The sequence below is a fragment of the Labeo rohita genome, chromosome 7 (genome assembly GCF_022985175.1).
Source record: "Labeo rohita strain BAU-BD-2019 chromosome 7, IGBB_LRoh.1.0, whole genome shotgun sequence".
NCBI classification, from domain to species: Eukaryota; Metazoa; Chordata; class Actinopteri; order Cypriniformes; family Cyprinidae; genus Labeo; species Labeo rohita.
In genome coordinates, this window is record NC_066875.1 from 7542749 (window position 1) to 7558734 (window position 15986).

Consider the following 15986-nt stretch of genomic DNA (forward strand, 5'->3'; position numbering starts at 1 on the left):
TTTATGATCCCTCTTATTTTGTTAAAAATAATTAACTTTATGCAGAATCTGCAAGGTGTATGTAAACTTTTGACCTTAACTGTATTTATTCCCTGATAAGTGCACTTAATGTCAAATGAAACATTTTACTTTAGAGTGCATTTTGAATGTTTATACTTAATATTATTTTAAAGTGCACTTTTTGAGTAATAATTAGTCTTTGAAAAGTATGCTAAAGCGTACTTGATTTTTTACAATAGATAGATAGATCTAAAAAAAAAAGTGTGTGTGTGTGTGGGGGGGGGGGTGCTGCCAGTTTAGGTCCGTTTAAAATCAAGGACTTCATTAAAATGTCTCTTCAAAAGCTTGACACCCAATGAGATTGCTTAGAGACCTTCCGCTTGTCAGACTTCCTTTATATTATCGTATTATAATGGCTAACAGTAGATTCAGTCAAGCTTAATGTTGTGTATTGACTGAAACAAGAAGTGCACTTGAGATAATAGTGATGAAAGATTGATGCTTTCAGTCATGAGCAGCTCTGAGATAATGGACCTGTTATCTTTTGTTTTATTATGATAGTATCTTCACCCGTTCTTCCAATCAATTGCTATTTGTTCGCATATGTTAATCAGTCATCTTCGACAGAAATGAAAGTTCTGCTCTAATAAGCTTTGAAGAAAGTTTTTGGTGAGGTTGAGGATAGAGGGATTTTTGCTGTCAAATAAAATCAGAAGACAGATTTCATTTAGTGTCTCCCGGTTCAATCATAAAACTCATATTTGCGGGCGGGGGTAACGCATTAGAGCAATTTGTAGAGCCACAAGCTGTTCATATCCAATGTTCTCAGGCTTTTGAAAGAGACATTCTCTTCACGTTCACTCGTGCAATTCCACAATCTCAGTGATCGATGAGAGACGCCGTTCGCTCAAGGATAAACTCTATAGGCATGAGCTTGGCTGAGCACAACATCCCACTCAAGGGCAAGGTGAATTACATTGCGGCTATAAGAAAAGTGACCTTTAGCTTCTGTCATACCTGTGGCCGGTGTCAGGATCATTAAGGGCAAGGAAATAGAGAAAAACAGCTGTCAGATAACATTCACTGTGATTGGTCCATATTACAAGTTCAGTCAATATTTGCCTGCTAGAATATTAGTACATACTATCATCTCTTTTTATCACAGATTTTATTCTTTCACATACACTGATTTTTTTTTTTCCCTAAATGAAATATTATTGTAATATGTTTTACAAGACTATTTCAAACTTGTAGATGAATGTGAAAACAGTTCAATGGTGTGTTGTAGCTTACTTGTGTGCTTTCTGCTGTCTTTTCGTTGTTGCTGTTATTTTTCTAATCATTGTTATTCTTCTTCTTTTTCTTCTTATTATTATCCAAATTCATCTGTGAGACCTGTGAGACCTGGTTTCAAAATGTTGCTTTTTTGCTTTATGAACCTTATCCACATTGAAGTGCTAACATAAAAAGAAAATGCATGTATTACATTAAGAATAAATTGTATGATATGCTGTATGATATTCATATAACAAAATATTCTGAGGCCTCTGAACTTTTTGTGAAAATGATCACAAATGTTGGTGGTAACTGGTGAAAAAACAAAACAAACAAACAAACAAAAAAAAAAAAAAGTTAAAAATTTAATGTTTAATTCAGTGCATTGCTGTCATATTTTGCAGTTATTTGTAAAATTTATTAGCACTTTTTGAGTAAAACTTGTTTTACAGTAAATCCTACACCATTGTTCCCCCAGTTTTTTATTCAGCAGATTTACAGTAAACTGGCAGCTGTGTTTGCCAGAAACTCACCATAAAATCATAATCAATCAATCAATCAATCAATCAATCAATCAATCAGTCAAGTATTACATACTGGGATACTGGTGCCTGCATATTTTACAAATGATAATTTGTATATTGTAATATATTACTATACCTGTTAACACAAAACCATACATTTTACAGTATTTTAGAGTGAATTTACATTTAATGCAATTTTAAACTATTTACAGTTCTTCAATATACATGGGAAGGTACTGTAACTTACAGTTAATCAGTAAACAGGTGTTACTGTAGCTTTTTTGTAAAATCGCAAACATACAGTAGGGTTTCATTATGAGTTTCTAAGTGTTTTATCTGAAAGTGGAAGGTAAAAAATGGTTCAAAATCATTTTCACTCAGAAATTGCTAGTAAATTTCACAAACGATTACAAAGAAACGGCAAGTAACACTTGCTTGTAAAACACTTCTTGTAAAACATACTCCAATCCAAGATCTTTGTTTTATTTGGATAAATCATTTTTACAGTGTGAAATTCAAATAGTAGGTGGTTTGAAACTCAGATGCTGGTAAATAGGCACAACTTTGAATACTCATTTGTGAAGGGTTTAAGGGACTGTGCCAAAAGAAAAAGAAATCCTACCATGTGCACAAACTAATTTTCTACTCAATGAGTCGATGAGCCATTTCACTATATTATGCTGTTAAAAGGTTTTTAAAAACCTTTGTGTACCACTGGGCCTTGTCTGGAGAGCTTTATTTTTTTGAAGTCTTTGTGATCATTTATTTGTTCTAACAGCAACAGATAATTGAGTTGGTGGAATTAATTCTCTCCCTGTCCTGTGGCTACACCATCTGCGAAATCATCAAACATGTTTGTCATGCAAACTTAATAGAAAATCAATTTAGCCCCAGCAAACAGGGAATAAGACGATTAGGCCCTTACTGGGTAAACTGCACAAAGCCTAGCCAAAAAATAACATGGTGGTACCATGATACAATCATGCTTTTAGATGTATTATCATGCTTCTTATATATATAGCATGGTACTAACTGATTACCATAACCATGTAATTTAATATTGCCAATGCACAAACATACAATTGCAGTTCTAAAATAAAAGATCTTAAGAATGTTCTAAAGGAATACATTTAAAAGTTGATCTGTTGCAATCCTTACACCACCCTTTTATGACACAGAGTAATGAATATGTTGTATGAAAGGTGGAATCTTTTCTGTCTTTATACTTTTCACATCAACATCCACTGTCTCTTTAAGATCTCACAGTCCCTTCCACCACTTTCTTCTCTGAGAGCAAGAAAAAGGTGAAATTAAAAATAAATCATAGGAATTCAATTTAACGCATAACACATGAATGACCCAAATGAAAACTTAATGACACTTCTTCATGGTTTGCATTATATATTCATGTGAGGCACCTTCATTTTGACTTATTGCCAGATTGTTAAAGTTTAATTGATAATGTAGGTCCTAGTGGTGTTGGCATGGTGGTTAACATTTATTAATGGGAATAAACAATCAAGAGCACAAGTTTTGCTTTTTTTCTCATGGAATGTTTTTATATTAATTTTAATATAAATTTCCTTTTTCATTCTGAATTCTGAAGTCAGAAGTTTTTTTGTTCGTTTTTTTTAAGAAGTCTCTTACTCACCAATATTTATTGTATTTATTTGATTAAAAACACAGTAATACTGTGATATATTATTACAATTTGAAATAAATGTTTTCTTTTTAAATATATTTTAAAATGTCATTTATTGATGTCACATATATCAGCATCATTACTTGTAGTCTTCAGTGTAACATGACCTTTCAGAAATCCAAAATGCATGTTATTGATTATTTAGTACTGACCTGAATAAGATATTTTACATAAAAGATGTTTACATATAGTCTACAAGAGAAAATAATAGTTGAATTTATAAAAATGACCCAGTTCAAAAGTTTACATCCCCTTGACTTGATTCTTAATTCTGTGTTGTTACATGAAACACAGCTGTTTTTTGTTTAGTGATAGTTGTTCATGAGCCCATTGTTTGTCCTGAACAGTTAAACTGCCCACTGTTCTTCAGAAAAATCCAGCATTTTCAGCATTTTTGCGAATTTGAACCCTTTCCAACAATGACTGTATGATTTTGAGATCCATCTTTTCACACTGAGGACAACTGAGGGGACTCATATGCAACTATTGCAAAAGGTTTAAATGCTCACTGATGCTTCAGAAGGAAAAACAATGCATTAAGAGTGGGGGGTGAAAACCTTTGAACAGAATGGAGATGTGTACATTTTTCTTAATTTTTCCTAAATATCATATTTTTTCATTTAGTGCTGCCCTTCAGGGCCTACAGAAGATAGTTACATGTTTCTCAGAAGACAAAATAAGTTACATTTACCCTGAATGTCAAATTCAAAAAGTTTTCACCCCCGGCTCTTAATGCATGGTTTTTAGCATCAGTGAGCGCTTGAACCTTCTGTAATAGTTGCATATGAGTCCCTCAGTTGTAAGAAGGATCTCAAAATTTTACAGTCATTGTTGGAAAGGGTTCAAATACACAAAAATGCTATTCAAACGCTTTTGAGTACTATTAAACTCCTCTCTTAGTACATACAGTATCAGTATATTGTTTAGCTGTGCCAGGTCAGGTGTGATGAATGAACTTCACGACTGTTGTTTTGTTTGGTGTGAGAGCACACCATCTCACTCAAGTAGCGCATGCAGTTCCACATCCTGGTTCAGTACAGCTTCTGTGTTAAAATGAACACAATTGACAGGCCCAAGAGTCTGTATTGACACACACACACACACACAGAGTAACAACAACATCCTCTTTGCTGTGACTAGGAATAATGAGGACAGTCCTCCAGGAGGCATTGTAATGTTACAGCTTTTCCTCTCTCTCTTTGTCTCTGTCTTCCTCCCAGACGAGTTAAAGGAGAAATTACAGGACTTTGTCAAGGAGACCAACGCCAAGCAGCCCGGTTTCATTAAAATGGTGCGGCACAGTAAACAGGAGGGGCTGATCCGCTCACGTGTGAGTGGCTGGAGAGCTGCCTCTGCCCCTGTGGTGGCCCTGTTCGACGCCCACGTAGAGTTCAACACTGGCTGGTGGGTGATATGAGAACTCCAGCTATTCCTAGCGCTTCATAGCCAGAGTGTAATTACTGCTTCTTTCAATTGAAATGGTCTAAAGGATCAGTGCTCTTGTTCAAGCACTGACAGGAACTGAGGGGCATTTTTTCCTGAAAAGATCTGAAAAAAAAAAAGCAGTCTAGTTCACTGCTTCATTTTTTTTCTCTCATCTTCATGCTTCTCTAAACCCATATGAGTTTCTTTCCTTCATGAAACATAAAAAGAATTTTGAAGAATTCACGCACTGCTCAAATTCAAATTACTTCTGTACCCTTATATATAAATATATATATATCAGGCTTAATGTGCAACATATGCTTTAAAGACATATCGTTTTTTGCGAAATTCCTAAAATGTACCTATACATACTGTACTATAGACTCTATGCACAAACGCTGCTGACGTATTTCCGGTAGAATCTCGGCCAGCCCATTTACTTCCGCATAGCGCATTCTATAGCGAAATATACTAGTGGCAAAACTCTTTCATAAGATTAATTTGACAGTGATTTATAATTTAAGTATTACAATATAGTATTATATAGTTATACATTATAGTAATTACCAGAATGGCCCATTAGTGAAAGCTTGGGCAAAGGATTAGAGACAGGAAAACATTTGTTGAAGATTGATGATTTTAGATTTATTTTCGTAATAAATAATATAAACGTATATTTTATACAATGTTGTCTGCACTGCAGGAATGTAAACTTTTAAATATAATAAATAGTTTCAATACAATACTGTAAACATGTAACTATATATAACTTTGAACAGATGCAATGCAGTAATGTAAACATAAATATAACTGAACATTTATAATGCAGAAATGCAAATATAAATAACTTTGATGCAGTGTTAAACTTTTCATGTACGGTGATGTTGTGTAAATACAATATTAAATGATTATTTGTGTTCGTTTATTATTATTATTATTATTATTATTATTATTATTTTGGTGTGTGTGTGTTTTCTACACCTGTAGGCATTGAAATGAAAATAAATTGAAACCAAACCAGTAGGTGGCAGCAAAAGGCTGTTTAAATACGTGAGTTCAACAGATTCGTTCAAACAGCTGATTCATTCAGAAACGAGGCAACAACTGCCTTTATGAATGGATTACTGAATCACTGACTCATTTGATTCGTTAAAAAGCGTGGATTTATTCAGTAACAAAACGCTGTGTTGCACGGAGACACAAAACAGTTCTGATGTGGCTGCACAAGCAACATCTGGCACAACACAAGTCGATCGGTGCATCTCTATTTAAAACCTTAACTTTGCTTAGCTAAAGTCTTGATTGTCTTGACTGAAGTCCTCCTACTCCCAAACTATGCGGCTTCTCTGACTTCCTCATCGACCTGAAACATGTCGCCCTCACGCAGATCGCTCCTGTCACCTGAGCCTTACTAAAAACTGAGATATTATTTATAGTTAGTAACGTTCATAAAGTAAAATCCATAATGTATATTAATAAAAAAAAATCACATAAGATGCAATGTACATAAAATGTAACTAGATAGATATATAAATAAATAAATACATACATACATGCAAAGACATAAACTGTGAGAAACGAAGATGGCTAGAATCGATATTCGTATAACATTAACTTATAGCATGACAATACTCGCCCTCAAAATTGTCGATGTAACTCTAAATACATCATTTGAAGCCCTTCCCTTTCTCACTGCTGAGCTGATTGCCTCACGATACGATTAACGTCATTTACATTTATGCAGGGAAGCTCTTGTAAACAGCGAGTAAAGTATGTAAGTATCTTCTCCTGCTCCAGTTTCACACAGTTATAACCAATAGCGAAAACGGCTTCCGGTGCTGCACCGGATGTAACTGAGCGGACTGAGACCAAACGCGGAAGTGATCGTGCATAGAGTCAATTCTCTGCAATTTTCAGCTGAAATGAACAGTAAGAAGCAATAAACAATCGGAAGCACTAAAACACCAACGATTGTTTTCTCAAAATTTTGATTACATGGAAGTTTATTCATTTATAAACACTAACAATTTTGCTTGATTTGTACACTGATACATTTCAACATTTGGATCACATAATTTGTTCCATATGTATAGCTTTTCGGGCATAGTAAACTTGCTCGGTAGCGCACCCGGTACAGCTGTGCACTTGCGATGTGGAGCGCTCGGGTGCGAGTCCCAAGAAACATAACCCTAGTAAAAAAAATAATATATTTAAAATGCATTTATTTCATACTAAGATAATTTAACTTTATTTGGTGTACTACTTGTGCACAATGCATATTTCTTCTTATTAAGCCTAAATTGTGTTTTAATGTCACTATTTATGAGGACTGTATGATCTTTGAATAATACTGGCCTTTAAATGTAAGATATTTAAAGTGTACCTAAAGTATACCTGCAATAGTTCCACTTTAGCACAATTAAATATACATCAGTATATCTTTAGTTGGACTTCAGCACTACTATTCCCCATAATTAAAGCGCATTAAGTACAAAATTAGTTCCAATATAGCAGACTTTAAGTATACAAGTGTAGTATACCAAAAGTACAATTGCAGGCTATTTTTAAGTACATAAATACGTAAATGCATTTGTTGTATACTTTGAATTAATTAAATGCATTTCAAATATATTTTAGTATATTTAGTATATTTATCTTTTACTAGGGAAGTCACCAAGAAGTGTTCAGAATATGTAGAAACAAGCTAAAATGGGATGCTTGCTTCAGCAAATGTGCTGTTTGCTTTTGTTAAAAATATCACTTAGGTTTAGTGTAGGGTTTAGTGTTGGTGTTTATTATTTTCAAATATGACAGAGCATTAAACTTTTACTGGATATTTTCAAACTGCCACCATATAACAACCGATGTAATAAAACTATGCCAGTCGTTTTCAGAAAAAAAATGATTCCTGTAGTGCACTCACTGGACATTTTGCTTTGAAAATGTCACAAAATGTGTACCTTTTATATCACCACCGGCATGTGTCTTTTTTTTTTTTTTAAATTAAGGCTCTATTCACTTAAAATCTTCATCTCTAACTTTCAGATTTTGTTCACACTTTATTTTCAAACTTGGCAACACATCGAGTTCATTTGAACATTTGAACAGTTGCTTTAACCTGGACCTTCATATAGATGCCCTTCATCATCAAAAGAAGTTTTGGATCTTAGAGTTGGCACACCATGGTTTCTCTCATAGCAGTCTGACCCAGATATGTCAGTGCAATTTGAATACCACCCAGAATTTTTCTGCCTTTAATCAGCTTTGATGCGATTTAAAGCCGCACTGTACTGCACAATTTGCATCTCTCTAGAAGAATCAGTCCTAAAATAGTACTGAGGATGAGCCGACTGAATAGGCACTGTTTGTTATTTAATCGTGTTGAGAATGCATTGCCTGTTCAGCCTCACGTTTCATACTCAAAAAATGCCTTTTTTATTTTTGGAGCAAAGCATGTTTACTAGGTGGTAAATGATTTTATTGTTATGTCTACAGGGCTGAGCCTATTCTCCAAAGGATCAAAGAAGACAGAACCAGAATTATATCTCCATCTTTTGACAATATCAAATATGACACATTTGAGATTGAAGAGTACCCACTCTCCGCTCAGGGCTTTGACTGGGAACTGTGGTGCCGGTATCTGAACCCACCAAAATCCTGGTGGAACTTGAACAATAGCTCTGCTCCAATCAGGTATTTTGTTCAATTACTTAATTTGGGAATGAATTAGTATTTATTAATTAATTAATTTATTTATTTACTTATTTATTTACTAACTTGCATGTCTCCAGGAGTCCAGCCCTGATTGGCTGCTTTGTGGTGGACAGGGAGTACTTTGCAGAGATCGGTCTGCTAGATGAAGGCATGGAGATTTACGGAGGAGAGAATGTGGAGCTGGGTGTAAGGGTGAGAAACTATATCATTCAGAGCATGCTATGGGGTAATGAAGATAATGGATTCGCTCTTGAAGGATTAATGACTCTAATGGCCCTCCTTTCTTGGCAGGATAGTTCAAGTTGGCACCATTTGCTGTATCTCTTTACTGTATTCTTTTGATCTGGTTGTAATCGTTATGCACTTTAAAAATGAGAGCTAGCTTTTTTTCATCACCCTGACATCCGGCATCAGTGTGAGTGAGGTTATTAAAACTACATCTATAATAAAATGTTTTAAATAGTTTGAGATGAAGTAGAGCAAGACAAGACACTTAGGGAGTTTAGGGCTGCTACTAACATTTTTTAATCTTTTTTTTTTTTTTTCTTAATTGATGAATCGATTAATCTAATGTATTCCCCCAATTATTTCAACATTTTCTCATAAAATACTTTCTTTATAAATAAAAAGTAAAATAAAGTGCCAAGAATTAGAAGACATTTTCAGTAAAATGTCCATAAGTCTAACATACTGCAAACTCAGCACGACTAGTGCCAATTATTATTGAAAATGCACATGTATTATTTCTTTATTATTTCAAATACAGTTGAGGTCAAAGGTTTGCATCCCCCTGTTTATTTAGTACTGACCTGAATAAGACATTTCACATAAAAGATGTTTACACATAGTCAACAAGAGAAAATAATAGTTGAATTTTAAAATTACCCTGCTCAAAAGTTTACATCCCCTTGATTCTTAATACTGTGTTTTTACCTGAATGATCCTGATGGTCTTGAACCAGAGAGTTCAGGCAAACCAAGACAAGATGAGTGTTTGAGATTAAAAAGTATTTAAATTGTATTTTTTTTAATGAAAATAACAGATCGTTTCACTAGATAAGACCCTTCTTCCTCAGCTGGGATCGTTTACAACCGCATCTGAAGCCACATTTAAACTGTGTTTTGGAAGTTCAAATTCGGGGCACTATAGCAGTCCATTATATGGAGAAAAATCCTGAAATGTTTTCCTCAAAAAAACATAATTTCTTTACGACTGAAGAAAGAAAAACATCTTGGATGACAAGGGGTTGAGTACATTATCTGTTAATTTTTGTTCTGGAAGTGGACTTCTCCTTTAAGAATCAAGGGGATGTAAACTTTTGAACTGTCATTTTTTATAAATTCATCTATTATTTTCTTTTGTGGACTATATGTAAACATCTTTTATGTGAAATATCTTATTCAGGTCAGTATAACATGCATTTTGTATGAACCCTCTTATTTTAGTAAAATAACTAACATTTTAAATGATTCTAAAAGGGGGATGCAAACTTTTGACCTCAACTGTTTCTTAAAGAAAAACTCTTTCTCAACTAATGCTGTAAACTATACTGGGAATCCTCTCATTTGGTACAATGGTATAATATTAAATGTTAAAATTAAGTGCACATTACACAGGTAGTTTTTCATAAAGCCAATATTATTATATTAAAACCCCAGTTTTTCATACCATGATATACCAATGCATCCCCAATGTAAATAGTGCAACCTATTTAACAATCCTATTCTATTTCCTATTCTAATCCTATTTTAATCATATTTTCTTTAACAGTGAATTGCTAGATTTAGCTTAAATGTTAGCAAAAATGTCCAGGCCTTTTCTACTTTCTGTTTTTACTGAATTACAAATCCAAGATTGAAAAGTTATTTTCTGTGCCGTTTTTGTTTCCCGAAGCTCTTGCAGTACAGCCCTATATTTTGTATCATCGATTCATACTTTTGTTTTAACACTGCACCGGGTCTGTGCTGATGAAAAGCAGCCCTTGTCATGAAAACTACCACTTTCGCTGAAGGTATGGTGTTTTTTGAGGTGTTAGATTTGAGCAGAGTGAGATTTGCACCACACATTTGCTTCACATATTTCTTTTTCTGGGCCACCCTCCTCTACAGGCCGGTGTTACACAGGCTTCCTGATATGGTTGACTGGTGCACCTTTACTCTGTTTTCAGATACTGAACTCTCAAAGCAAACATTGTCCTTTATGTGGCTGCTCTCACAAGTCTCCTGCTGTTTGTGCGAGGAGTTTCATAGGGCAGCATTTTCTAGGCAACGTCTGGGTGGTTTTGATGCAGCTTCCATTTCTTTATAATTGAAATAGCATTGCCTGCTGGGACACATAAACACTTGGATATTGTTTTCCTTACTTATGCATTTGTTTGACTTAATTTCTAACTTCATAGAATGACTCTTTAGTATTCATTTCACATACTGTATGCCCTTCAAACTTACAACCTGAATAATGACTCATTATAAACTGTAAACCCAAATGTCCTATGGGGGTTTTAGCCAGGAAATGTGGTGGTTTTTAATTGATGTTTGAGCGAATGTTTGAGAAGTTAGTTTTAATCTGGGGGACACAAGGGCTGAATACATATTTCAGTTAATTTTCATAAAGAATATAAAATAGTATCTCTTTCATTTTCAGTTTCAATGCTAGGAATAAAAATATATCTGAGAGCAAAATGTCAATGCAGGATTTGTAATTAAGAAAAAATGATTAAGAGTCTGAATATCTAAGTGCAGAGTACACAACCAGTCAAAAGAAATTATTAAGATTTTTAATTTTTTTGAAAGAAGTAGAAGGATTTTAATAACGTTTCACAATATTAATGGCTTTATGCCTTTGTGAGCAAAAGACTCTGTACCTCTCTCAAAAGCATTGAAAAATTCCAAACTTTTTACTGGTATTGTATGTGTTTAGGCTGGAAGATATTCATTTGGTAAGAGAACAGGTCACACATCATAACCTCCCACCATTATAAACAATCTAATAAAATCCGTCACTCACTGGGGGGATATTTCAAAATAGCCTTCAATAAAACCCAAATATTCAGTGACCCTTATGTCAGTCGCATTTCAGACCCTGTTTGTTCTCCTTTCCATTTATACTGCAGTTTATTTGCTGGTTTATTTGTGTGTGCCTTTGCCTCCGTCCTAGCACAGTCTTAATAAGTGTGCTGTACCTGAGCAGAGAGCCATTATAATCCCTTAAGGAAGCCAATAATAACCTTCAAGCATACTGTGACCCCAAAAAGTATTTAGACACTTCAAGGAATAGTTCACCCAAACATGAAAAATTGCTGAGAGTTTACTCACCCTCAGGTCATCCAAGATGTAGATGAATGTGTTTCAGAACAGATTTGGAAAAAATTAACATTACATCACTTACCTACCAATGGGTCCTCTGTAGTGAATGGGTGCCGTCAGAATGAATGTCCAAGCTAAAAGTAATCCACTAACATATTTGTTTAGAACTGTTTTTGCTTGTAAACAGTGCATATTTCTCTCCTGATTCAGACGAGATGACTTTTTCCACTGTAGAAAGTAGGGATGCAACAATACAGTTTTTAACCATGGTTTTCGGTTCGGTTCTAATAGCTTGCCACATCAATGTGTTTTTTTGTTTTTTTTTTGCAACAAAATACTCCTGTAAACATCTGTACACTGAAAAAAACGTGGATTATTATATGTCTGCTTAATATTTCTTTTGAAAGAGATATTATTTTTCCGATTTTTACGCAAAATAGGACGGGTTTCATTCATACTGGACGCCAGAGGGCGCCCTCGTGCAGAAAATCCACATAGGCATCAAAGAAGTATTATGTTCCGTTCCAGCCAGGAAATCTCTAATATGGATAAAGGCATCACTATCGCTGTAACTGAATAAAAACAAGATATAACGTTAAACCCTTTGAATGATGAAATGTAAGGACAATAAACACTCGTCTGCAACAATATATGGTTTATCTGTGTTCTTCAAGCCATCTTGTGTATTTTCATAATGATTAAGTATATCTGTAAGCCATTGTTAATCTACAAACATAGAATATGAGTATAGAATTTATTATTGTCTGCCTCATTCTGTGATAAGAATCCACATCAGATCTTGTAAGGAAGTTATTTTAAACACTTGACTGATGTTGTGAATTAAAAACAAGTTATAATGTTTTTTATAAGTTTTGTTTTTGTAACTCTTTTGTTGGACAACAGGTTTAGAAAGGCTTGTCATTGCATGTCATTAGAAGGGAAGATGCTCTACATGTGTTGCTTTTTCAAAAATAAGCGGGGAAGCATTTCCTCATCTCAGCACGTGAAATCATGGGCACACATACAGCAAATTCAGAGAGAAATAAAACAATGAAATTATGTAAATGCAAAACCGGAAAACCGCAATTCACAAGCGCGTATTGAACCGTGGATGTCGTACCGAACGGTTCGATATTATATTGAGAATTGTGACATCCCTAGAAGAAAGTGATTTTAGATGGAGGACTCATATTTTAGCTTCAGATTTTAGCTTTCAAACACGCAGCTTTTTGCTTCACAAGAACTTAACTGATGGACTGGAGTCGTGTGGATTGTGGTTTACTTGTGTGAGTTGTGTGAATTATTGTAATGTTTTTATCAGCTGTTTGGACTTTCATTCTGTCGGCACCCATTCACCACAGAGGAGCCACTGATGTAATGCTAAATTTCTCTAAATCTGTTCGATGAAGAAACAAACCCATCTACATCTTGGCTGGTCTGAGGGTGAGTATATTTTTAGTAAATGCAGGGTTCCCACGGGTCCTTGAAATCCTTGAAAGTTTGTGAATCGGAAATTTTTTTTTTTAAATAACCATCCATAGATATAAGTTTTCTGGAAAAAAATCCATATCATTTTCTCCGATCCGCTAATGTGTTATTTCACTAACATTTCGTGGCCTAGCTTGCTTGATTTACATTAGTTGCATGCATTTCTGTCAGATCTGTCAGATCTCTCTCATATGGCCAAAAGTAAATGCAAAAAAATCTTTTTTGCATAATTGTGTTTGACACATGAAAACTGTAACAATGTATCTTACAAGGTAACACAATGTAACCTTGCTCTCACTTGAAATGTGTCCCCATATTAAGTCCTTGAATTTGACGGTATTGGATCTGGAAAGTCCTTGAAAGGTCCTTGAATTTGAAGTTAATCAAGGTGTGGGAACCCTGTAAATGTTTCTTTCTGGATGCCGTCAGAATGAGAATCCAAAAAGCTGATAAAAACATCACAATCATCGACAAGTAATCCACACCACTCCAGTCCATGAAATGAACTGTAAACCATCAATTCTGGCCATAATCCATAATAATGCTTCCTCCAGTAAAAAACATATTTGTTTGGGACTTTTTTGGATTGTTTTTGTTTGTAAACAGTGCTTAATCTGTGCATATTTCTCTCCTGATTCAGACAAGCTGATCTTTTGACTGTACAAAGTGATTACAGATGGAGGACTCATATTTTAGCTACAAACATGCAGCTTTTTGCTTACCAAGAAGTTAATTGATGGACTGGAGTCATGTGGATTCTGGTTTACTTGTAGAGTTTTGTGGATTGTGATGTTTTTACCAGCTGTTTGGACTCTCATTCTGACGGCACCCATTCACCACAGAGTATTCATTGGTGAGCCACTGATGTAATGCTAAATTTCTCTGAATCTGTTTGATGAAGAAACAAACCCATCTACATCTTGGCTGGCCTGAGGGTGAGTATATTTTTAGTAAATGTTTCTTTCTGGGTGCTGTCAGAATGAGAATCCAAACAGCTGATAAAAACATCACAATGATAGACAAGTAGTCCACACCACTCCAGTCCATGAATTAATATCTTGCGAAGTAAACGTTTGCGTGTTTGTAATAACCAAATCCATCATTAAGGTGTTTGAACTGTAAACCATAAATTCCCGCCATACTCCTTAATACCGCTTTCTCCAGTGAAAAAAAAAAATAAATATTTGTTTGGAACTGTTTTTTTTTTTTTGTAAACAGTGCTGAATCTGTGCATATTTCTCTCCTGATTCAGACAAGCTGACTTTTTCACAGTACAAAGTGATTATAGATGGAGGACTCATATTTTAGCTACAAACATGCAGTTTTTTCCGTAACAAGAAGTTAATTGATGGACTGGAGTCATGTGGATTGTGGTTTACTTGTAGAGTTGTGTGGATTATTGTGATGTTTTTATCAGCTGTTTGGACTCTTATTTTGACGGCACCCATTGACCGAAGAGTATCCGTTGGTAAGCAAGTGATGTAATGCTAAATTTCTACAAATCAGTTCCAATGAAGAAACAAACTAATTTACTGATCTTGGCTGGCATAAGGGTGAGTAAATTGTCAAATGTTATTTTCTGGGTGAATTATTCCATTAAGCAGCACTTAAAAGTGTTTAAATGACATTGGGCACTGCTGATGACAAAATAAAAAATATATATATACGTAGGTACTGTGTGTGTGTGTGTGTGTGTGTGTGTGTGTGTGTGAAACATAAAATTCAGAAACTAGAGGGCAAACTTCCTGTCCCCTCCTGTCCTCTCTGTGAGTCAGCACAACCCTAAAATGGCTTGACTTTCAAAGCTATGACCACTCTCTCCAAGCATAGTGAAATATAATCATCAATCACGCTAAAGGAGAGAGTAGGGTGGCATTTCCCTCCCTGGTAATTTTCCCTCAGTGAATGGCATGCTTTTAAGATTTTTATGCTTGATAATGGGCCACTGATTGCTCTTCTCTGAAAGCATGCACAATTTTCTCAGAGACATACTTTTTCACTGTCCCTCGCTGGTTTGTGGATAAATGGAAAGTGAATCGTTCTGATTGCACCAGACGGCACACAGAGACACAGTGTGCTAGATTTGTTCATGTCTCTGTTTATACCAGATTATGGTAAAAGCAATGAAAGGACAGGCTGCTGAGAGAAGGCAGAGGTGCTTTAGTCAGATTAGAGGCGCTACTACCTCTTACCTCACTTTACCCACAATTCCCAGTGGGTTTCATCCGTCTGGAGTATATTATGGCAGCACTATGCTGACAATGAGATGGTGAGTTATGTGTGTGCAGATTAAAGGCTCAGCGAGAAAGGCAATTTTCAAATCTACGTGTATCAGAGATCACTATTTCAAATAAAAATAGTAGACTTTGTTTGCCTTTCTGTACAGAGGTAGACGTACTATGTCCTCAATCAGTGTTAAATGCTAAGTGGGTGAGAAGCAAATGAATCACATGTCTGAAGCCTTCTGAGGTGATAAACGGAGATTAGAGCGTTGTGCGATAAAGCTCATGAAGCATTTATGCAATATGCAGATGGAGTCTGTACACACACTGA

The 15986-nt window shown here is 35.1% G+C and overlaps 1 protein-coding gene across 1 annotated transcript in view; it reads left to right on the forward strand.

Annotated features, from left to right (window-relative positions):
- Nucleotides 1-15986, forward strand: part of galnt18b (UDP-N-acetyl-alpha-D-galactosamine:polypeptide N-acetylgalactosaminyltransferase 18b) — a 122532-nt gene that overhangs the window by 64687 nt on the left and 41859 nt on the right. The window contains exons 4-6 of the mRNA XM_051114617.1: nt 4722-4905; nt 8422-8619; nt 8718-8832. Of these exons, the coding sequence (XP_050970574.1) occupies nt 4722-4905; nt 8422-8619; nt 8718-8832 (497 nt within the window). The remainder of the gene's footprint in view (nt 1-4721; nt 4906-8421; nt 8620-8717; nt 8833-15986) is intronic.